This window comes from Pseudonaja textilis, chromosome 4 (assembly GCF_049901715.1).
Source record: "Pseudonaja textilis isolate UNSWEBS1 chromosome 4, rPseTex1.2, whole genome shotgun sequence".
Taxonomy (NCBI): domain Eukaryota; kingdom Metazoa; phylum Chordata; class Lepidosauria; order Squamata; family Elapidae; genus Pseudonaja; species Pseudonaja textilis.
In genome coordinates this window covers 67,501,104-67,527,014 of record NC_141993.1, presented here as the reverse complement: position 1 = coordinate 67,527,014, position 25,911 = coordinate 67,501,104, and the positions used below count along the sequence as shown (strand labels likewise).

Sequence of the window (25,911 nt, the reverse complement as noted above, 5' to 3'; positions counted from 1 at the left end):
GCCCTGGCACGCCTTTTGCCTGATTTGTTCGTCAGAACCCTCCTTGATTTCCGTCCGAGATTCCGGTAAACTCCCTCAGCCCATCCCCAGGAAGCTCCTGTTTCCCAGTCGAAAAAAACCAACAGGGTCCGGCTCTCTAAAACAAGCTGTGGGAGGGAGAGCTGGCAAGTGGGTGTACCGTGTAATCGGACTGGTCCCAGACGCTGAGCTCATGAATAATGCAGCTGCCAAACTTTCTGCGCCGCCCTAACTGAGAGTTTTGGGTAAGTTTGTTTAGTATAGTCGATCGTGGCGGCGGCGGCGCCACTGTGGAAGCACTCAGCCCTTCAAGATCTACAGGATGGGTATGTAAAACGAAAGACAGAAAGAAAGAACAAGAAAGAAAGAAAGAAAGAAGGGACCGACTACCCTCCGTCCCGCAAAAGTCGCTTCTTTTAAGACAGAGAAATAATAGTAGAAAGTGACTGAGCGGGGCCGCCCTCTGCACCCGCGAGGGGGACGAAGAGGACGGACGCCAGGCCCGGAACAGAGCGCGGCTGAGATTTCAGGGGGGGCGTCCTAAACCCGACCGTTCGCTTCTCGGGGTTCTAGGTCGGACTGGCCCTCCCGGCGGGATCCCCTGTGGCTTCGAGTCCCAGGCCCTTTTTGGAATTCCTGCCTGCCTTTCGTGACAGCCGCGGGAGAAGATCTCTCTCTCTCTCTCTCTCCTTAGTCCTTTAAAGGAGCTGTTTTCTTAGGGGGAGTTGTAGCAGATCTCCGAAGTTCTGGGGGGGGAGGGGGAGTTGCATAACTTTCCTCCGGGCCTTGACTTGGATTTGCTTCAACCGTTTGGGGAGATTCTGCGAGATAAAGATACACTTTGGGGAGGGAGGGGATAACCGCCTTGGATTTTCTGCCTTGAGGCCTTTTCGCAAGCGAAGGGGTGGGGGGGGGCGTGGGGGAGAAAGGTCGAGGGAGAGCTTTGCTTCGGAAACTTAATTCGCCGCAGACCGATACTAGCTCCCGGGAATCTTGTCCTGGTCGGTCGGAGCAAAGGAGGCTGGAAGTTCTGCGAGGCAACTTTCAAAGGAGAAATCCTGGCCTGCCGGCTCTGATTGATTCCTGCTTCTAGCCCCCTGCCCCTCTCCCTCTTTGCGAGGTCCCGCGGCAAACTTTTTCTGGCTCGAGGTAGGAAAAATGAATCCTGCTGCCGTCCCTCCCCCGCCGGGCCAGCAAGTGATCCATGTCACCCAGGATCTGGACACTGACTTAGAGGCTCTCTTCAACTCGGTCATGAATCCCAAGCCCAGTTCGTGGAGAAAAAAGATCCTGCCCGAATCTTTTTTTCAGGAGCCCGATTCGGGATCACATTCCCGCCAATCGAGCACCGACTCGGGCAGCCACCCTCCCCGGCTGAGCAGCGCTGCCGTCGGGGTCCACCACGTCCGCTCTCACTCTTCGCCAGCTTCCCTGCAGCTGGGCACCGGGGCGGGAGCCACCCCGACTCCGGCTCAACAGCATGCCCACCTTCGCCAGCAGTCCTACGACGTGACGGATGAGCTGCCGCTTCCTCCCGGCTGGGAGATGGCGCTCACGCACACGGGTCAGAGATACTTCCTCAAGTAAGTAAGGGTGTACGGTGGAGGGGAGGGCCAGGTGCTAACCTGCCGATCGGTGAATAACAAAAGGTTGAGAGTAATTATTGAGTCTGGGAAAGGGAAAGAGGCCCGGAGGCGACTCCAGGTAGGCCTAGTTGGCATGCAAACTTGGAAAGCAAAGCAGCAGAGGTGCCGTGCCCTCTCATTTGAAAGGAGGCCATTTCCTTTCATTGCAAAAACTTTCCTGCTGAAAGTTGGATAAGTGGCAGTCTCCAGAAAAACCTGCCTGATCTGGAAAAGCTAAGTAGGATCTGCCCTCTTTAGTATTTGGATGGGAGACCAACAAGACAATCTTGGGACTGTAGTCCAGATTTGGAAGATTGGATCAAAACCACTGAAATATTTCCCAAGAACAGTTCAGAGACTGTTCCTGAAATTAAGCAAAGATCAACCTTCTCTTTGATGAAAGTGCTTTGCCAAGGAAGTTCAGAAAATCCCATCCTATTTTGAATTGTGTTGGAGTGTACTTGTAACTCTTCTTTTCATATCGGACAGAACAGTGGTGTTAGGCACCTTTATTGTGTCTAATAAATTGTACAGACATTTCAAGGAATGTCTTGCAAAACCCATTTTGGATGGCATAATGTGGCTCACTATAAAGAAAGATTTTGTATATGCTCAGAGGAACTTTTTCACTCCATTGTTGGGTTCGCATAACTATATCAGCTAAAGATTTGATCTCTGCATTTGCACAAATTATCAAAGATTGAAAAGTTTTAGATTTTGTTAGATATTTTTTAGGATTAATGCAGTGTGTGAATTCAGGCTGTTGGATTAGTTAACTGTTCACTACATCAAACAAAAATGGGTTAGTTCAGTTACAAAGTTATTATCGAACACAGCCTTTGTGTATTTTGCCTTTCAAAGGTGAATGTACAAAATTGTATTCATAACATCTTTCATTTTATCCTCTCAACATTAACCTATGAGAGAGCTTTCAATAGTGATAAAGTAACTGACCACAATCTCCATCAGGTCCCTGGTTGGGAGAGACTTGAACAGAAGCATTCCAGTTCACTGTTTACACTGACTTTTCAGTCCACCAGACCACGCTACCCATCCTTAGTATCCAGATAGTAGTCTGTTAGTTAGCCTAAGATACAAGTTACTATGAGGTTCCAAGTGAGCTGTATGGCTGAATGAGGATTTGAACCTGGATTTCCTCTGGTTTTACATTTACATTCTAAGATGTATTACATTACTCATTCTTCCAAGCCTTAAACAAATGTACTTTATTCCTTGTAATGGCGGGGATTAAATATGCAAAACTGATGTGAGCATTTCACCTCTGCCAGAAATTCTCCATTGTCGTCCTTACTATCTGTCTACCAGCAATAAACAAAAATAGTTTATAACTATCACCTTCAAGATGCTGCCTATTTTTAATGTGTTGTGATGTTTGTGAAAAGATGGTTGATCAAACTATATATTCTGGAACATCATATTTCATTTTCTAAATTAAAATTAAAATGTCTATATCCATACATTTAATATTAAGGCTTGGTTTCTTTTGAGCATATTTCATTAATGAGACATAAAGCAATACATGTGTATAAAACACAGTGGCATTTTTATTTTATTTCTCCAAGTCAGAATCAAAGTTAGTGGCCTGATTCATATTTCATTCTAAGCCATATCTTTCAAATTACATTGGAATGGTTTATATGGATTTTTCTAAGTCAAAACCAAATTTTCTTACGGCTCATTGAGTAAACATATCTAGGTGTCTTTGGAGTTTTGTGAGAACCAGAAAAGGGGAGTTTTGTGAGAACCAGAAAAGGGGAGTTTTGTGAGAACCAGAAAAGGACAGTTTTGCAAATACATGCTATTCTCAGTCAAGCCAGGAGACTTGGATGGTGTCAGCAATGACACAATTGGCCCACTGCAACTCTTTATATGGTCCTTCAAAAATGCCTACAATGCATTTTGTTTCCTGCTTTTTCCTGTCCTAGCTACCTCAAAAGTCAGAGGATTGGAACAAGATGTTGCTACATGATGCATGCTTGGAGGGAGTTGTGTCAGGGAAAATTGGTTCTGGAGCTAAAATTTGATGAGTGTAAGGTGAGGGCTAATTAAGAACTGCCTCCCCAATACACAGGAATGTAATAATGTTAGCAAACGTCAATAAAAGAACTATTGTTTATGGTTGGATTTAGTTTGTAACTAATTTAGAACTATTTTCCATGGTAGAATTTAGTCATGTCCTCAAACAAGGAGTCCAGAAGATGGAAGAAATAATAAATAATAATAAATGAATGTGTATGAAGTGACAGTTAGAATTATTTGGAAAATAGAATAGTGGCATTTGTGGATAAGGATGAATTCTAAAATATGTTTGTTTCTCTGAAGAAACTAGAGAAATGGTCAAAGTCAACCTTTGGGGCCCCTTACATCGAAAGGAACTTTAGCAAAGCCATTGCCCTGAGGGAAGGAGGAAGAAAAACATTTTTTTGTTGGGCAATGTTTTGTTTTCCCAGCTTGTAAAGATCTGTAAGTTGCTTTATACATTCAGATACATCTGGACCCATTTTACTGAGAGCATCAATAGGATGTATATTGTGAAAGGGAACTAGAAAGCTTAAAAAAAACTAAAAAAGACATGGAATCCGACCTCTTCTCAATGCAGGAATCCAAATCAAAGTACTCCCAATGGATTGGGTGTCTACAGGTAGTCCTTGACTTGCAACAAATAGTTTAATTAAACAGTTCAAAGTTACAACAGCCTCAGAAAAAGTGACTTACAACTCATCCCCAAACTTAGACTTTTGCATCACCTCTGCAATCATGTTATTGTTGGTGGTTAGCACCTGACTTTTGCTTATGACAGTTGCTGCATTTGGTGGTCACATGATTGGAATTTGTGACCTTCCCAAGCAAGCAAAGTAAATTAGGGATGCTAGATTCTCTTAATAACCATGTGATTCTGTTAACGACTGTGGTGTAAAAATGGTTATAAAATCAGATCCGTTCATGGGATGGCTTGTAACCGCATCATTTAGTGACTGAAATTCCAGACTAAGTTCATAAGTTGAAGATTACCTGTATGTATGGTACATCCAGTGCTTCGGCCCTTTTTCCTTCTCTTGATAATATGGTGTAGTCAAATTTACTCCTTATTTAGCAAATAAGAAAATGGTCTTAGGGTGCAATGCATGTAGTAGAACAATTGTACCTAGAGCAGGGTTGTCAAACTCATGTCGCCACGCCATCATCACATGGTATATCGTGACATTTTTCCCCTTCACTAAACCGGGCATGGGTGTGGTCAGTGCATGACGCAGTTGGCCCATGGCCCGCAAGTTTCACAGCCCTGCTCTAGTGCTTTTTCAATATTCCCCGAGAACAATATTTTCCTAGCTGGCAGAATTCTAGGAATTGAAGTTCACATATCTTAAAATTGCTCAGATTGAGAAACACTGCTGGGGTAGATTTCTTGTCATGAGAAAATGTGATTTTTGCTTTGCCATTGAATTTTCCTGTCTCTCCATCTTTCCCTTTTTTCTGGTAACATAGAATTACTCTTTAATTAGACACTTATATGCTGGCTCTAAAAAATGTAGCTGAAGTCACTAATTGACTTGTATACTACTAAATGCCAAAGTATCTATATTCTGCTATATCAAAGCTGGCAATCTATTGAAGTTGTTTTCTAAAGTTGTTTGAATGGGCCTATAATGGTACAAAAGGATATAATGTAGATCTAGGATTTTCTGTTTTCTATTAGATTGGGTGAATCTGTAGTCTTTTCTTTTAACTCACTTGAATAACATTTTAAGGTGTATGCCACATTTTCAATAAGATTTTAAATTCAAAATGGCAGCCAACTGCTTTTTTGGGGACGGGGAATAGTGCTAGAGAAATTTAGAGGTATAAAAAAGTTTAGGAAAAAGTGTGTGGTAATGTGGAACATATTTGGCCTTTTAAAATATGCATATTTTCTCAATAAAAAGATCACAAGTCACCATCTTTTATTTATTTTAAATAAATAAAAACACAATTACCAAAGACCTTATAGTTATGGTAGACCAGGCAGTCCCACCTTTTTTGGACCTCTGACAACATGTGGGAAAAGTTGTAGGAACTCTTGTGCAATGATAGTGAATGTTCCTGCTCCAAAGCTTTCTGTAGCCAATGAGACAATTGGGAGAAATAAAATAAAATAATAGCAGTCTAAATTCAAGGAAACAGATGGCTCTGATTTTAAAAATCCAACTCATACTCACCTATTCCAGGATAGAAAAAAAATGTCTAAGAGATGAGAATAGAATATAAAGCAGAAGTGAGATTTGGGCTCCAAATTGTAAATGATCTATTTTCAAAGGGGGAAAAAAAATCCAAAACTTCAGGCTAAAATTCAAAAAAGCATCCTAGAATATGAGAATGGCAATCCATGTTGATTCTGGCATCAGGAAAACTGTATAGATGTATCCAATGTCCACCAGGAATTTGTTTGTTTGTTTTCTGTAGCTGCCTATCTCAGTTAATGTCTCTGTTTAGCTCACAATTCAAAAAGAAAAAAAAAGACATTTTACAATTAAAAATACTAAAATCATTTAAAAACATTTTAGTTCTACTTCAGAGCATGCTGGCTGATTTTCTAAATATAAACAAAAACTTGTGGCACATTAAAAAACTAGATTGATTCATTATTGTAGGACTCAGCAAATTTATGATTAATGAGAAAGTTGAGAAATTTGTCATTTTTCAAGATTTGGGGGTATTTTTAAATCATATTCCTTGAATATTTGATATGGGGGATTGTGGGTGCCATGTTGCTGTCCCCTATATTAATGTATTTGTAGAATAATTCCTCCAGATGAAATGAGTTATCCTGTGTAAATAGGATAAAAATGTATACATAGGTGTAGAAAAAGAAGCTGTGCAGCCAAGCACCATTAAAATCTAAAAGAACAGCTTATGAATACTTAGTTAAAGCGTACCTGTTTGCACAGTACAGGTAGTCCTCAACTTATGACCACAATTGAGCCCAATTTTTTTATTGCTAAGCGAGACAGTTAAGTGAATTTTACCCCATTTTACAACCGTTCTTGACTCAATTGTTAAGTGAATCACTGCAGTTGTTAGGTTAGTAACATAGGTTCTTAAGCGAATCTGGCTTCCCCGTTGTCTTTTTACATTTCTATTAGCTCAAGCCAATCAGCTAAAAAAAATATTAAAATTCAGCTGTCACCAGTCTGTTTCATTTAAGCAAATTCAAGCAAGAAGCTATGGTGTATTGAGGAATATGTGACAGTCCTTATGTGAGGTAGAAACCTTATGCCCACCACCACCACACACACATTCCTTTCTACATCTGTAGAGTATCTTACTAACACCTTTGCTTGTATTCTCTGATCAGCAACAAGAAAGTACACTTGGGTAGAATTGTCCCATATCTTTATTGATTTAAATAATTATATACCATTTATTTATTTTTGCTCTAAAACAGATTACACAAGAATTTGTAGGCTTCTGTCTTAAGCTGTATCATTGGTCTGCTGCACAACCACCACAGGAACTGTCCCTCTTTCTGAATTTGCCAGATGGTTTCTCCTTAAGCCAGCAACACAGGCCATTTCCACAATTCTACAATAGTAATGTTAGTAGCTGACATACAAGGCTCAGCAACTTGCATGCCATGTTGCTCCTGCCCCTAAGAATGTAGTCCCAGAGCTGAGGAAAAATGCGTGTATCATTAAAATCAGAAATTTACATGAGATGAAGCTCAGCTTCTATAGAATGTGGGAGTTCCAATAACTTCACGCTTCAGTCTGCAATGCAGATCCACCAATTGTTTTCAAGAAACTCACATTCGAAAATGTCAAACAAGACTGACAATTCTTCAAGATATATATGTCTTTTATTCCAGGGTGAACCAAAACGTATTAAGGAGATCTGAATTCTGATATCTAACATATATGCAAATAAACTAGTTTTACATTCATTTGATAAGCTTTTGCAGGTCAGTAAAAGAGAGGATAATTTACAAGATTAAGCTAAGATTACAGGAAATTCTATCTGTTTCCTCAAGTTGCTTCCTTGAAATACGTCACAGCTAAATAGACAGACATAGCTATTTTTTTAAAGTTGTAAGAATCAGTAACTTGCTTTTTTTGAGAAACAAAAGCAATTAATTAGATCCATGATGGCGAACCTATGGCACGCGTGCCACAGGTGGCACGCAAAGCCGTTTGTGCTGGTACGTGAGCCACAGGCAAACTTACCTCACTGTGCATGTGTGTGCCTCACAGCTGATTTTTGGCCTGTTTAGGCCTTTTTCAGCCTCCCAGAGGCTTGAGGAAAGCCTTTGCAGGATGAAAAATAGGCCCATTTTGTCACTTCCTATATTTCTGGAAATACCGGAAGTGATGAAACGGGCCCATTTTTCGGCTTGCAAAGCCTGCAGAAGTTTTCCTCAAGCCTCTGGGAGGCCGAAAAAGGCCTTAAATGGCCCGAAAATCAGCTGAGAAGCGCAGTGCAGGTAAGGGGTGGTGGTGAGGGAGATTGTGCATGCATCCCCAGGGGGCGTGGGGGTGCACACATTGCCTTCTGGGTGCTGGCGCAGAAGCGCACACACAATTTTTAGCACAGGAGCCCCAAAAGGTTAGCCACCACTGAACTAGATGCTGAATAAAAAGTCTGTATGTATGTGCAGCATCACAAAGAAGCTGAAAAATGCTCACCTATTTTACTCATATGTTAGATGATGTATAGAGTATACTAGCAAATTTATAGAGATGACTAAAAAAGACAGGAAATTAACGTAGTCTTGGAAGCTGTTCTTATTTATAATTGTGAAATAGATGAATGGCTATTTACAAGTCTGATATCCACTATCTATTTCTATTCTTGACATGCATATCAGAAAATACAAGGCCTGTCTTGTGTCATGAGTATGTTGTAACATTGTAGCATGCTATAAATATATAGTTAAGCATACACATTTCATTACATTACCAGATACTAGATGCAATGTACTGTCTACTTCTGAACTGTTCACTTACTATGCTAAAGGCACTGTTCTGAGAAGATGCTAAATTTTCTGTAGATTTCCTATATAGCTAGAAATATGTTGCAGGTAGTCCCCAACTTACAACCATTTTTTAAATGAAATTATGATGGCACTGAAAAAAATTTATGATGTTTTTCACACTTGACTGTTGCAGCATTCCTAGGGTCACATAAAAGTAGCATGTATTCATGATGATTGCAGTGTCCTGGATTCATGTGATCACTTTTTGCAGCCTTCTGATAAGCGAAGTCAACGGGGAAGCCAGAATTATTTAACAGCCATGTTTCTAACTTAGCATCTGTGATGATTCACTTAACAACTGTAGCAAGAAAGGTCATAAAATGGGGCAAACCTCACTTAACAACTGACTTGCTTAGCAATGGAGTTTAGCAATGGAGCTAAGCAAGCTCAATTGAGCTCAATTGTGGTCATAAATCAAGGACTACCTATATTCCCTTCATTCTTTCTTCATTCAGTGTTACTTCTAATAAGACACTAATTCCATATTGGCTTCCATGAGAGTAAGCAATTAAGGACTGAATTTGGTGGAATGCTGGTTGTTAGCAAGTACATAAAGTGTTGCATGGGAATAAGTGTAGCTAATTAACATAAGATTACATACAGATAACATAAGCTAGAATTAAAACATTAAAACCCTGATAATTAAAATCTTCAACTTCTTCAAGAGTAAGAAGTAATAACTCCCGTCATTTTAAAGCCTAATTCAAAAACAAATCAATAAGGTAGACCGAATGAAAACTCTTTTGCCTGCTGGCAGAAGCATAACAGAGAATGCTTGCTTAACTTTTATTGGCAAGAATTCTGTTTCATGTTGTTTTTATTCTGTAACCAGCCTAGAAACTGTATGCTGTATACTGTAATGTTATACACACACATGCGTGTATTGTCATGTATATGTGAATGCATAAGCACACATACACATCAAGGTTATATATTTTTATATATTTTAATTATAATTGATTCCATACTAGAGGGATATAGGTAATCAATAAATAGTGCACAGACAAAACGTGAAACTTTTATAAAGACATAGAAATTTCTTAGGTCCACACACTCCTGACAGGTTAAAAAAAAGTTGACTTTCTGGTAGATCTAAGGCTTTTCTCCAAAAGCTGATTTTCTGGAAGTGCTGACTACCTCTCCCAATTGTTGTTTAAAGGTCATCTTGATATATCATGCAAAGTAGAAGGGATGCATTGCCTTGGTTGCATTCAGGTCTTGTACAAACATGTAGTTTCAGCAGGAATGGTCAAGAATAATAGAACTGTGTAGGCATTAATTCTACACTGCTCAGATTCCTGAAATCAAGTTGTCTAATGTTTTAACTGGGCTAATGATGAAAATGCAGAGAATATGTGAATATTTGGAGGAAAAGAAATGATATTGCAATAGGTGTGTGGGCCACCCAATCAAGCAAAGGAAGTAGATGAACTTTTTGCAAAACGATTAAGCCACGGTGTGCAGGAAACACACTACTGTAGGAACAAGGGATTTTAACTATCCAGACATCAATTGGAAAACAAATTCTGCAGAGAGTGGGAGATTGAACAGGTTCATGATATGCCTAGCAGACAATTTTATTCTTCAAATTATGGAGGAGGGAACAAGAGGGTGAGCCTCTACTAGGCTTAATTTTTACTAATAGGGATGAACTGCAGGAGTGGGCGTTGTAAGAACTTTGAGAGAGAATGACCATGTCACACTAGAATTCACTAAAATCCATGTTCTGGTTAACTGAAGAAAGTCAGATTAGTGTTTTAGATTTTAACAAAGCTGACTTCAACAAACTTAAGAGAGAGAATAGGAAGGATTCCGCGGATGGAAATCCTAGAGGAAATAACAGTTGGGGATGCTTGGGAAATTCTGAAAAATTAGATAATAAATGCCCAAACAAAAACAACACTGCAGAGAAAGAAAAACAAGAGACACTATATATTAGACCACCATGATTGCACAAAAAACTGGCAAACTGAGGGACAAAACTGACAAATATAAAAAAAATGGAAAAAGGAGCATATAATGTAACTAGAACAGAAAACCAGCAAATAGACTGAATCTGCAAGAACAGGAAACAAGGCTCAGAATGAATGAAGGCTTGCACTGTATGCTAAAAATATCAACAAAAAAACTTTCTTTCATGTACTTTTATTTAGAAAGTCTATTAGACTCAGCAGGCCTACATAAGTATATTCTTTGTTGATATTTTAAACCAGCATTATTTTAAACCAGCCTTCCCCACCATCCTATATGTTATATCTTAGTTTCTCCAAAATCTAGTGACATGCTAAATTAGAAGGCTGACCTAAACCACATCTGGAGATACAACAGCATATCTCCAAATAGAACTTTTGCCTTATAGTTTGTGTTTAGCTGAAAGATGCAGTGATTGCAGAAGCCAAGATTTTGGGCTATGCCATTTCTTTTGCACGCTAAATGATTTCATTAACACTGCTATTTTACATTAACAATAGGGGGGAAAACCCACAATAATCATATCTGATTTGCCAGGAATTTATATCACAGGCAATTAAGCATAGCTTCTTTAGGATAATTCTTAATAATTAACAACACAATCTAATCCATCCTGAGGCAGGAGGCAATGATTCTCAAGTCAGGCAAAATTGTTATATAAACATGGAAGAGTTTAGTTTTGAAGGCCAGGAAAAGAATAGCTGAATGTACACTGACTCAAATGAGTGAGAGCAAAAAGGCTTCAAATTTAAACCCTGGGGCCTATTTTCTCTCCCCCCCTGCACATTTTCTATTAAGTGTAATAATTATGTTCCACAGAAGATAGATTTTCTACCTATAACTATTTCTTATGCACAGCAAAACAACTTATTTAGTCTTGTCATGCTTTGTGTGAATCTGATATTTACTCAGAAGTAACAGAATGATGCTGCATGTTTTCTCTTGTATTTTTCTCGATAGAATAAGAAAACAAATTCAGAGTATTAAAGTTATACATTTGCTGACAAAATATATTTCTACAGGAACATAGGACTGAAAGAAACCTTGGAGGTCTTCTAGTCCAACACCCAGCCTATAGCAGAATTCCTTATACTATCCTGGCCACATAGTTGTCCAGCCTTTTCTTGAAAATCACCAGTGATGGAGCACCCACAACTCTGAAAAGCAAGCTCTTCTATTAATCAATCATTCTCATTGTCAGGAAATTCCTTCTTATTTCCAGATTGGATCTCCCTCTGACTGGCTTCCACTCATTGCTTCTCACCCTCTTCTCAGGTGCTATGGAGAATACTGATCCTCTCTTCCCTGTGGTAGCCCTTCTGCTATCGGGTCTTCCCTAAACCTTCTCTTCATTAGGCTAAACGTACCAAGTTATCTTAACTGTTCATCATACAATTTAGCCTTCAGACCCTTTATTATCTTTGTTGCTCTCAACACTCTTTCTAGGGTCTCAGAAAGGCATTGTACTGACCAGAACTGGATACATTATTTCAAGTGTGGCATCACTACTACAGTATAAAGCAGTACCATCACTATTCCCCCCAGCTTGGTGTTTGCAAATCTCTCCCCTTATGTAAATCATTTATGAAGATGTCAAAAAATACAGGGCCTAAGATAGAATTTTGATGCTTCCGTCCATTTAAATGTAGTTCCACTGAGGACTACATGCGGAGTTGCTCAGACCATTGCAGATCTATCTAGTGGTGATGCTCTCTACCCTAGGTTTTTCTATATTACTAAGGGGTAGATTGCAATCTACGTTGTCAAATGCCTTACTGAAGTCTAAGTAAATTATGTCCATAGTATTTGCCTGATCCTTAATATAGGACATATATGCAAAAATCACCTGATGCAGTTCGAAAACAACAGTGATTTGATCCTGATCGGTTATAGAGAATCCAAAGCACCTTGACATGTGGATTTGAAATAGTGATGTCTGGATTTGGAAGAAATTTCAAAAAACTGAATCTGCCTAGCATGGGAAAAACATAATGACTAACATTTTTGGTTTCCACCAGAATGATGACTTGGGGAATCATGACCAATTTTGTGGGAAATCATCTATCTCTCTTCAGTGTAACAAAATTTCTCTAATAAATAAAGGGATGAGCTTATGACATCATCACCTAGTTCAGGCAATTCACAAATTATCATCATGTGGCCATTCAGAATGAGAAACTGTGCAACAAGGGAATGGAGTAATGATAACTAAGACCATTTCCACTTACAAGGCTGCACTGAATAGATAGTAGTATCTTCATGCTGAAGGATTTGCATAGGTCTTGTCTTGCCAGGCATGAAAAATCAGGTCCAAATGCAGAAGTTCCAAATTACCGATGTATTGCTAAAGCCTATGCACAGGAATCTTCTCAAACTAATGGTTAGCACCTGGTTAGAGAAAGATAAGAATCAATGACATTCAACATATCTTACATATCTTAATGTTAATATGAAGATAGTTTTTAGTGTTCTTGAGATGCAGGATAAACAGTTTTCTACTGGCAAAAAAATCTGCCCTATCCTATAAAAATCTGCCTTCTCAGAGTTCCCATACTTTTCCTAAAATAGTGACTCTTTATTGCCTTCACCCTGTTCTTCTGCATCACTGTAGATGGTGGTTTTGTTGCTTCTCCATGCTTTTTGTTTCCTTTCCTGCAAAAAGCAAACTTGATGATGAGAGAATGTCCATCAGGAGGCCAGAAGCAGATGAGAGGAGGCTGCCTGCCATCTTTTTTTGCAGTTCTCATTGGTCAACTAGAAGAAATAATGGCATGCTCCGTGGTCAGGATAGGTTCAGTGAGGAGCAATGAGGAAATGTTACAGAGGACATTAGGAATGAAATTAATGACACCATGGAATTACATGAAATAAGATTAATATTTAATATTTCCCATGGAATTTCATTAAATCAAAGGATAGTATATTACAGTGAAATTGAGCAGAGCATGTTGCAGCATTGAAAACTGGAAAAAAAACCCTCAAAAAATCAGCACTTGCAGAAATAAAGATTGAGCAAACATAGTGATTGCCTCACATAATCATGCAATTGTATTTTATATTTACTTTTTACTTACTCTCAAATAATCATTGATTATGGGTGATTATTAACTTGTTATGTATACAAAAGATTGAATGGTGGCATTTGTGATTGTGAGTAGGAATTTGATATGTACTTTATACTGTCTTTGGAATTTCCAGATATATAAAAAGCAATGAACTAGCCACAAAGCATATTATGGTAATGTTTTGAAATAAATGCCTAATTTAATAAAACAAGCAATGAAATATTTTGTGTTAAATGAAATTTTCTATAATTTCATTCTTTAATATATTCCTCTTTAAGTGGCTCACATCTGTAACTGATTACTTACACTTGGCTGATTTTTATAAACGAACTCAAATGTTCCAGTTCTCTCCCTTTCCATTTGGACCAATTCCATAGTTTGCTATGATGTCCTATTCGACAACTGGGTTGACTTAAATATAGATAAAGAGTGATGAACTGAATCTGGTTTGAAGGCTAGGTCCATTTGCTCATCTTTCCTGGGAGATTGAATAAGATATCAGCTGAGATGTCTTAGTTTGTTAATACCCTGCCAGAGCTGCAGTTGCAATGTCACATGCCTTAGATATGGGTAGCAACAGTGGAAGAAAGGTATTGACCTCTTTCTTATTCACAAGCTTCCTGAATGTATCTGGCTCATTCTGTGAACACAAGATAGATTAGATTAATGGCTAGTTTGATTCAGCAACTCCATTTTTATGCTTTTATATTCCCCTTTTAGAAGGACAGTGTTTTGCTGGAAATCTCAAAGACTGGGATTCCCCATCACTGCAATGGTCTCCAAGCTAAACAAGGGGAGCTTAGTTCAAACTATATCATATACGCCTTATAAGTGTTCCTGGGTCAAGACATTTTGCTGTCCTAAGTCATTTTGACCTGTACTTTGAGTCAACATTGCTATTATAATGCTTTAACATTTTTTTATAACATGCTATTCCAAATGACTACTTGGATTATGTATCCATCCATAAGGTCAGCATGAGGTGGGATGTTTATGTCCTCAAACTTCTTTCTGAGATTATCTGCCTCTCTTGACAATATAATCTAAAGCAATGATTTACATTTAAATTGAGTGAATGGAAAAGTTTTCTGTAAGCTCTGAAGTTTGCATCCTAGAAAATGCAGCTATAATCCAAGCATTTCGTTTTGTATACATTTTATGACCTTCTTTGATGTAAATATCTCTTTAACATGCTTCCAACCATATGGTCTTAAGGTGGTGGAAGTGCCTCATCTTGGAGAACAATTGATAGGACTTAGTAGCAGTTCCATAATTTTCATATGCTGCACAACTGGGTAGATGCCTATTGTAGACAATTAACTTAGCCCTACTCATAAGAGTTATGTTTCTACTGATTACCTTAGTTTGGATAGAAGCAAAGTGATTTCATCTGACCATAATTGCCTTATTAAAGAATCTGAAGCAATTCCTATTCTGCTATCACTTTAAAGTAGCGATACTCTGTCTGGCTATTCCACAAGGACTCTTTCTTCTATCAAGGATAGGATCTGGACTCTTTGTTGTTATGTCATCCTTTGCAATTTGGCAGCTAAGCATTTGCATTGGTGAAGTTTTACCAATCTTTATGAGATGTCTTTTTTTCTCATCAACAGGAATTCTTGCCTTGTTACATTTTTTGATTCTAAAGCTGTGCCTGACATACTCTTCAGGTCCTCATATGGGAAATATAGCTTGATGGTTTCATGGAAGACCCTTTCCAGCAGCTGCTAAAATGTTTTTGCAGATGGCAAGAGAAATCTCTGTCACCTGCTATGTCCATGTTTAAAGTGATTTAGACTAGTTTAACTTTTTTTTGTTGATTCTTACAACAGTTTCCATGCTTTCAGGAGTCCAAGCAAGATAAAGTTTGACAAGAGTTCCCTTTTTTCCTGTCATGGAAATGGAATATGGCATGCAAATACCAGGATGATATCATCCCAAGCAAAGAATCTATCTGTAAAAGGGACACTAATTCATAGTGCCAGAAAACTCCAACTGTTAATTATTCCAACATTTCTTGGGAGATAAGCTCTGCTGTGTGTGTCCTTTCAGAAATGAGTGACTTCTCTTGCTAACAACTTTTAACTTCAGAAATACTTTTGTTTTTGCTTTGATCAGATCCCATTTCAAGTACTGCATCCAAACCATGGTACCAGCATTCAGAGAAACTGGAACAGATTCAGAGGAGGGCAACAAAATATTCATCAGATTAGGAACTCTTTCCTATGAAAAGAAATTGAACTAGATAAATAAGTTTAGCTCTGATAAAAGATGACTGATGAAAAATATGATAGCATTCTTTGGCTTTCAGGAAAGATATCAGAATGGAAGATGGTCAGGTCTTGACCATTTATGTTTTTTACATAAAACATTCTGGAAATATGAATATGGGATGCTTGTGGGCACTGGCAATTGATGTTGCATGAATTGGTAGGCAAGCCATTTTTGCTTCTCAAGACTTGCACTAGCTTAGGATGGGGCACAGTTGGTTCAGGGTGTTTTATGCCAATTCTGTGTGCTGTGATGCTACAGAGACATAACTGGCTTCAGAACCATTTGAAAGAATTGGGGAATGGAAACGCCTTGATTTTTGCTAAAATGTAATCAGCTCAGAAACACAGCTGAAACAGCCCAATCAAGAATTCAGTTAAACCTGTTGGGGAACATGGAGATAAAGTTGAGGGATACTGAAATATTATATACAAACAGACAACAACAACAACAACAACAACCCAAAGTGCTGTTCTTTGAAAGGGCAAGCTATTGTTTAAAAAGGAACTTTCAGTAATGTCTTAACAATCATTAAGGGTTTTTCTAATCAGTGAAGCTGTTCCTTAAATGCAGACCTGGATCTTTATTATCAGGTTTTGGGAATAGATTTGGATGGGCCTTCATTTTCCATGTACCATGCTTTGTTTTTCTCCATAGAAAAGCATGGCACAATGACACTGGGAATTATTTATCATAGTACAACCTATGTTTAACCAAATGGGAATTTATTTTTGTCATTAACATGCATAGATTGGGAGTGCAGTTGGAATGTGTCTTTCTCTTCTAGTAGAAGGATCTCAGGGCCTTGAAGGAACTGTGTTCACAGCTTGGGAAAGTGGATTCAGAAGAATGATTTGCTCTCAATTGGAGTGCTTTGTTGAAAGATCTGTATGTTAACAAGCAAGCATGTAAATCTAAATTGCATCCACCAGAACACATACCCAAATGTGATGAGAACAGAAGATCCCTTTGAATGAGTATTAATTTTTTTTAATCATATTTGATTCAACATAAAGCAATACTTATATATCAAAAATGAAAGGGAGGGGGGTTTAACAGTCAAAATCATTTAATGTGAAATGTTAGAAGCATACTTTACTTTCCTATTCATTTTTACTGCAGCCTGACCCAAATGCCCTCATATGAATATATTTCATTTCTCTAAGTTTTAGCTTTAAAAACTCTTATGACTTACACTTTATCACAGTCCTGAATTTGTATCCTATCATGAAACAAATTCAAAACTATGAAAAAGTACTGCATATATTATTTTATCACTCTAAGAGCAAGGGACTGTTAATGAACTCTGAAAAAAATTTAAAAATTTAAATTTTAAATCTTAAAATGAAACTCACAAGGAGATAAGCTGGTCTTAAAGGAGACTATGTTTTCAGACCAGCTGAGATGGACTGAAAGTTAAGAAAATGTTTGTAAGCGTTTGTAAGACCTATCTGAGACCCTTTTGACATCTTGACCAAAAAGCATCTATTTCAAATCTTAGCATATGGAGCTCCCCCCCCCCAAAAAAAGAGCAGAAGAAGCCATTTTAAAACAGTGTCCTGAACTTTTGCAGTTGAGATGATTGATGGTATTTAGTGACACTTATTTCCAGAGGACACTCCTTTCCATTGTCTGTTTTGTGTTCATAGCCTGCCAAATGTGAGGCTTAAAGTACAATTGCAATGTTCCTGTAAAACGAAAAGCAAAAAAGCAGGAGAACAAAAACCCACAAAAACAATTCAAAAAGCATAGTCCCACAAAAATATGATATTCTTTCATAGAAGAAACTCAGAGCAGATAACAGGAGAGTTTCATTTGTTTGAAAAAAGACAGTGTGCCAATTAAATAATTTAGATTTTTTTTTGTAGAAAAAAGAACACTATAATGTCTGCTAACTTTCAGAAGCTACTTCTTAATTAAAAGAAAGTGTATTAATGATTCTATACATCTGCATTTCCTTTTAAGTTTAAAACAATGAAGCCAACCAAAATAAGAATATATAGATATGGGAATTATTTAATGGAATTTTCTGGATTAATTCACAGATTTCATCTAAATATCTAATATGGCCTACTTATATAATACGGTATGCTTATAAAATCTTTCTGAGTGTTATCAGATAGATGGATTCCATATTATGCAAAATCTTGAAATATTTTAATTTATTTGAATAAGCCACAGTTGCTGAGTACTTACTGAGTACATTATATTGCTGAGTACATAGAGTATATATTATACTGATTGAGTTCTAGGTATAAATAACTAAGCAACAAATTGTGGTTTGCAAAGCACAGTGACTGAGTCTCCATAGTGCCTTTTGCCAAACTTGAACACTGAAGGTCCCTAGTGATTTAACAGGCAAAATGGCAGGAAGCTCTATAAAGCCTTCTTGCTAGTTGCAATTGTTTTTCAGTCCCAAACACAACAGGCTTTAACTTGTAACCAAGTGCTTTGGAAAACCTGTGTGTATTGGCTGGTATGACATTGGTAATGTGCCAAGGAGAACCCACATTTCAGACAGATAAATTATATGCTTTGCATACAAAAGACACAGCTTCAGTTGAATAGGATGAACAAGCAGCCTGTCCTGAAATGACATAGTCACATGTAAGGATGTGAGAATGTCCCACCCCCTGATCTTTAATTTTGGAGGAAGAGGCAGGAAGGGCAGTCAAAGAAAAAGTCAAAATGCAATATTAACTAATAGTAGAAGTATGGCCAAACCGAACATATGAAAGAAAGATGTAACTATCAAGTGGCTTTGAACAACAACATCTACTAGGTAGTTTCTATAAGCCTGTAGCATGTTGTTGGTTCAAAAACGCATTAAAAAGATTTCAAACTGAAGGACAGGCAAGTTTCTTTTGAAGAAACTCCAAACTCCTCAGATGGTGATCAAGCTGTTTAATCCAAGCTCTATCTAAACACATAGAAGAATCTCTGTACTGGTTTACTGTTACATGCTGTGTTTTTTTTTATTTTATTTCTCTGTCTTGAATAGAAGAAGCAGTAGTATCCTTAGACTTTTTCCCTATTTGAAATGTGAATTACATTTTGCATGTAGTTGGAAACTTGTTTATATTATCCTAGTTGTCTTACTCATATAATTCTTTCACTTTGATTATTGAGGTTATTATAGGACAAGAACTTTTTTTGTTGCAGAGATGGATAGAGCACTCTGGATCTTAGCGTGACTAGCAGATATAAATTGTATGGAAGCAATTTAAGTGAAAGGAAACGTCATATGGGCAGAATTTAAATGTACAGACTTGTGGTATTGATTAATTTATTTTCTTTTTCCTTCTCATTTTTATAGAAAAAGTTAATACCATTTTTCCTCCAACTAGCTTGTTTATAAAGTCATCCGTATGACTATGGTTAAGGATTGTCCAGTAAAATTGTTCTTGGCAGGACTTATATTGGTCCTTCAGTAAGACCTGAAATGAATAAGGAGAGCTTATTTGGAAGTAACTTTGAGAAAAAGAGCAAAGAAGAATTTAAAGTCTTTCGACCTAACCATGGACAAGTGTCCCAGAAAGCCTGTATAGTTTAAGTGGCTGAGTTAGTTCCAGCTTTTATCTTTATTAGAAAAGTTACTTTAATGCTTTTAACACCTAAGCATTAAACACCTGAGCTCTTATTGCAAGTTGGATTTCATATGCTGCTCTTCCTGATGCAGAGTACCATTTAGATCAGGACTGTCAAACTCCCCACCCACAGGCCAGTTGCATCATGCTTTGGCCACGCCCACACCATGGGGGAAAAAAGTCCCGATATGTCACATGCGTCTGCTGTGAAGATGTGAGTTTGACACCCCTGAATTAGATGAATTAGATCACTCTTAACATCACAGTTCCACTGAATAGCTTGCACAGATCCCTGGCCCTGGTGCTGGGATTACGGTGTGTGTGTGTGTGTGTGTGTGTGTGTGTGTGTGTGTGTGTGTGTTGAACCTTAGCATTTTTGTTTTCAGGCAAAATTATTTTGAAGTTTCTATGGATCCATAAGATTGAGTGTCAAATGGGGGGTGGGGTAGAAAAATATCAGCTTGCAAGAAGGAATTATGATGTATTTGGAGCAGAGGTGGGATTCAAAAAAATTTACTACCGGTTTTGTGGGCGTGGCTTGGTGGGAGTGGCAGGGGAAGGATACTGTAAAATCTCCAGTCAGAGATGATATTTGCTGGTTTTCAAATTTCCACTACCGGTTCTCCAGAACTGGTCAGAACCTGCTGAATACCACCTCTGATTTGGAAGTTGTTCTCCTCAATATCTTGCAATCTAACCTAAGCTTTTTGCCCAGATTATTGTAGTAATTTAGCTGCTAAGCCTTTAGTTGATCTGGCTATTGTGAATTCACACATTGTTTCAGCAGTAATTTCTTACTATAGCAGAGCTTTTAATCCTTTATCTTCAGATCCATCATCTAAACTTTGCAGAGATCATCTGGATTTAATTGATCAAAAGATCCATTCAAAAATAAAAATTGATTTGTATTGTTTCCAAGGGGCTTTTTGCTTATGAATAAAGCTTTCTACTTTTCTGTCTTCTGGTTCTGAACTCTCAGCCGTTTCCATTGTGCAAAGTGTTTCCACTTTTTTGTAAAATTCAATTCTTATGTCTTGTGGTGTAACAGAAGATGGCCCAGATAGTGCCTTCTCAGTAGAAGCCAGTTCAGAAATTCTTTGAAGGTTTCCTTTCAGGTGAACTCTTCTCTAAAATGCCATGATAACGGGAGGATCTTAAACTTTGCCACAGAATCTACTCCAGTTGCACCATGTTATGTTATTTTTTTCAGCCATATGAGACGTCAAGCCATGCCACAAACAAATCACACATTTGACCTTATGCATTGTATGAACCCTGTCCTATAGGAAAGATGAAATCCTATAGAAGACATGAGAGGGTTACAGTCTAACATCAGTTGCTCCAACCTAAGGCTGAATTCACATATCACATTACATTAGAACATTCTCAGTTTTTGACCCAACATCAACATAGCCACTAAGGTCTGAAAAGTGTAATTTAAGTGAATAAGTGAATAAACAGTTCTGATTTATGCAGACGGTACTAAGCAAAACATGAATTATAGTCTCCTGTCCTGCACGACTTGTTAGAGTATAAAAAAATCTGCCCAATGTTACCATCCTTTATGTGAAATGGTATTTGATGTCAACTAAGTAGGATAAGTAAAATGTCAGAGACAGCTAGGCCTGGAAATAATAAGATCTTTTATGTAGAACTCCCACACTAAGATTCTGGCCTTGATGACTTGAAAATGTTGACCTTTGAGTATATGCTAAGATACAGTGCTTCAGAATTGAAACCATGCTGCATTGAACATGCAGAGCTCAGTTTTCATATTTCAGCTGCTGAGGCCTGCTGTGTCTGCATTTTCCATCAGGAATTTTATATAGGTAATTCGACAAAGCCTTGTGCTAGAGAAGACAGCCCAAGTGGGAAATAAATACCTTACTTTTGTTTGGTTTTAGATCCTTTTAAATGGTTAGGCAGACATGATAGACTTTCAGGCAATGATAAAAAGGTAAGCATTTCTGCAAAAAAAATTTATTGCAAGAACATTTCTACTTTGGATTCACTTTCAGTCGATTACTCCAATCCACAATATCTGATATTAACCATTTTATTTAGTTTGGTGATACTTGATTCATAGTGAATCTACTTCAGTGTCCAAGAGTTTGCCTAGCAAAAGATGGTCTCAATTGGGTTCTTGGTATTTTGAGAAAAAAATTAACAATAAACTTTTGTCAATATCTGACATATATGTGCTACATTTAAAACTATCCCTTGGATTGAGAATCAGCAGCTCTACAGAATGGTCAATTATAAGAGCTGCTGTTACGTTAGTTTTGGAATATACATAGGCAACTGGTTTAGGAGCTCTTTTCTATCCTAGAATTTTTTTTCCATAAATGAGTATATATAATAAATATAGATCTTCAAGATATCTAACACTATTAAATAAACCTTACCCAGTTAAATTTCAGAACAACCTTTTTTACAATGAACAGTAAAGAGCGTTTTGGGCCTTTCAAGTCTCAACCAAATTAATTTATAAAGTACTTTCCTATTGGATATTGTCCTGATATTTAGAGGGACAGTTACATTCTCAGCCATCTTAGATAAGGATCATGATGATTGAGAATGTTATAAACTGGGAATAGAAATAATTCTATTTAGTTCATAAGTACAACCAGAAAAGATGAATATTTAAATCAATGTGACAGTGGCCTTTCTACAGGTGGGAGCTTCACTTTAAAAGTAACCTATTTTCAGTGACAAAGGTTTGTAGGAGGAATGTGTAATTGTGTCAGTAGAGTGGAATTTTTGGCAGAGGCAGAGCTTTGATAGCACTATTGTGGTCATCATCTTGCCTTCTTTGACCACATCCTCCATTTTCCCCAGAACAGCTGCATGGATGTCCATTTTGCTGGCCTTCAATCATTAATCAGCAGCCCATGTCCATTGAGTGTAAACAGTATGCTGGGACTATATTAGATTTTTAAAGAAAACTTGAGTGTATTTGTCCCTAGTTTTTTTTCTAAATATTTTTTTATGACTGTGTTTGGAGTTCTTATTAAAATAAGATATCTCCATTTTATTTTTAACAATGTAATTCTGATTTTATGTAGCAGTTTCTCTTCAAAACTTTACCCAGCGATACCCTTCAGGTGGGAAGAGATTACAATTTCTAGAATACAATAGAAGAGAACATATGTAGCTCAGGATCAAATTGTGGAGTCAACCATGCTCAGACAGCAGTAAGGATTTCACAATTTCTAGAATTCCTATCCAGATGCATTTGAAAAGAGAAAGATTGTGAATGTTGTGCCCATAAATAGGAATCTCAATGGTGTCTTCCTAACAAATACCCACTCGATTTGATCTCTCCCAAAATAACTTATTTTGCAAACCCTGTCCCATCACCCAACTTTTCTTGTTTTTACTATTGCCCTACTTTTTTAGCAAGACCGACTGACATAGATTGCAAGACTTGACTTTTTCTAGTAAATTCTATCATTGCTATTTTTTTTACTTTATAGTGATTTATCCTAATTATTAACAATTTTATATTTGAATTTCTACATTTTTCACAAGATGCCCACTCCCAACAGAATGGCATTTGTTCTTCAGTGACCACATTCTCAAAAAATGTAATTTAAAGCAGATTTGCACAGCCTAATCCATCTAGAGCCAGCTGTACCCCCTTCCCAAAAACATTGGGTGTGGTCTCAAAGAAGAGAACATTATTAAATGCTTTATTGATGAATAATCATGCTACCTAGATTTAATGTTAATATTCATTGTAAATATTTAAACACTTCTACTGTAATTGTAAATAATTTATATAAATTTACATAAAATGAAGACATTTCCAATTAATAAACCAAAACCAAATCAAGCAGCCTTTATCCCAGAAAAAAAGTTATGTATATTTAAAGGGAAGCATCTTTGCTTGCCCATGATACGTACAAGGCCAACTTTACATAGTAATGTTGCAAATCTTGCACTTTGGTAGAGTCCATGTCCTCTTGTTCAAGGTACACGGTATTCTAATTGATCCAGTTCTGGAAAGTACAAAGTCTTCTAATAAAGATTAGCTAAAGACTCAGGACTGTGTAATAAAACACTGCATAAGTAAATGAGATGTGGGATTATGTATATAGTTTCTGTTTACAATGTTCCCTGCAATTATCACAGCATTGTAGAAGAATGGTGGAGAGCAAGATTAAAAATGTGCCAACAGCATGTTGAAACAGAGGTGTAGGAATGTGAAAAGCATAATGGCAGGCAACTAGTACGTACTATTTTATAATATAAAGGATAGGGTTCTTAGCTAGTCGAATACCCTGTGGGATTCATATGTTGGAGGTGGGAAAAACAAGATGAGGTCTTCAAAACGTCTCCAGTTTTAACATTAAACTCTAACCCAGCAAATAGTAATATAAGTTTAGTGTAATAGCTTAGAATTTAGGCTAGAAACCAGAAGGACATAAGTTTGGTCCTCCCTTAGGCATGAAAGCTGGTTGGGTAACTTTGGGCCAGGTACTTTCTGTCAGCCCAATCCTCCTCACAGGAGGAAGCATCAAGGATACATAGCAACTTCATTTGACTAAAAATCAAGGCAGGATAAAAATCTAAGAAATGAATAAAACTAAATCCACTTGACTAGAGCAACAGGCCAGATCTTAAAATAAAGTGTATACAATATTTTTGAACCGGATCTTGATAGACAAGGTGTCTCCCCCACTGTTTTCAAAAAATATATACTTGATAAATCTTATTCGGACAATGTGTAATTAAAACCTAGGTTCTATGAATTAGAAATATTATATAACTACAACAATATAACAGATGTTCTACTATATTTTATAATTGTATAATTATAAAAAACAATTGAGTATAGAAGATAAGGTTTTAATTGGTGGACCAAAATTTTGCTGTGCACTTGAAGTTTAGATGAAAGCAGGCCAAATATTTCAATATATAATGCAATAGATAAGATAATCTAAGACTCATTTCAGCATAGTACTTATCTCTCTAATAACTTTTCCAATGTTCAGCCCCACAAAACTATCAGTTTATTAAGCAAAAAGTATGCATCCATTTCTGACATAGAGAGCCTGTTTATAGTATATGTCATACAGTTGTTAGATGTTCTATGCTGCCTAATCTCTTGAGAGCTCAAGGGACATACATAGCATTCCTTCCTTCAGTTGTTTACCTACAGCCCTGTAGGGATGATTGGACTGGAGCTCTCTGGTCTTATGTTATATTACACCGGCCTCCTAAGCTTAGTATAAAGCTTTTCCAGCCAATCCTAAATTTTGAGTGTGCTTATGCAAGGAAATGCTTTCATGCCTAGTTATCCTCACCAATTAATTAACATGGACTTAGAAAATGAGAATCTGGCAAAAAAGTGTGTATATCCAGATATACTGATACGAATGAGGATTTGAAAAATGTGGAGTTTTACAGCTCCACCTTTTCATCAAACTTTTATTTGTTCAAACATATTCCATTCCTGTTTCTTCTTTATTAATATTCCTTGTTTATTCCTTATTTTTCTGTTACCAAATTCTTAAGAGTTTTAATTGATTAGGCAAAATGAGGTATTCACGTGAAAACTATGAATGGAAGTATCTGGGTTAGTTGAGTTTTTCCCTTTTATGAACCTAAAATCCTATATTTTCCAGAGAAACAGGTGATTTCTTCTGAGTTTGCCACTCTAATTTTATACAGTATATGTAGCTGGTCTATAGGTACTAATCAGCTATCGCTATAATGATCGAAACCAGAAAAGGACTTACAAAGAAATTCTTAGATAAAAATTTAAACAGCATACAGTGTTGTGATTTTTTTTAACCATTTTTAAATGATATCGGTGTATTTATTTTATATAGTAATTGTCAGAGAGAAAAACTAATTCCAAATGGATCTCTTGCGTGGTACGGATATTACCTCATACAGATTTCCTCTTTGTATCAGGATGGCTGCTATTATATCAGTATTGTTATCAGACTTCTCTCTTTTTATCTATGAAACACAGATGCCTGATTCATTTTCCTAAGAAAAACAGGATGCTGTAGAGGACCCTGACAATAGCTATTACTGACAGTAATACTTCTGTAGGTCCTAAACAATGAGAGAAAAAGTAAGCTAATAATAATATGTAATGATGTAGTAACCTCTTTTTCCTCTTGCAAGTTTTCCACAAACTCCTTTTTTCCCTCCCAATATTTTCATGTATTTATTGAAATTAAAATTACAGAGGCAAATCTGGAGCAAGCACAATGTGATTAAAAATGGTGGTGTCTAAAGTAGTATCATCTCTGAACATCTTGATCTAGGGACAGAGGATAATCTTCAGGACCCGTTTTCCAGTTAGCAAGTTGCTATGAGATCATTTGCTA

General features: G+C 37.2%; 1 protein-coding gene across 1 annotated transcript in view; it reads left to right on the top strand.

Moving 5' to 3' along the window:
• Positions 1-106: 106 nt before the first annotated feature.
• The window catches only part of WWTR1 (WW domain containing transcription regulator 1), an 89,769-nt gene continuing 63,964 nt past the window's right edge, over positions 107-25,911 (top strand). Inside the window, exon 1 of the mRNA XM_026701595.2 lies at positions 107-1,601. Coding sequence (XP_026557380.1) covers positions 1,177-1,601 — 425 coding nt within the window. The 5' untranslated portion in view covers positions 107-1,176. The remainder of the gene's footprint in view (positions 1,602-25,911) is intronic.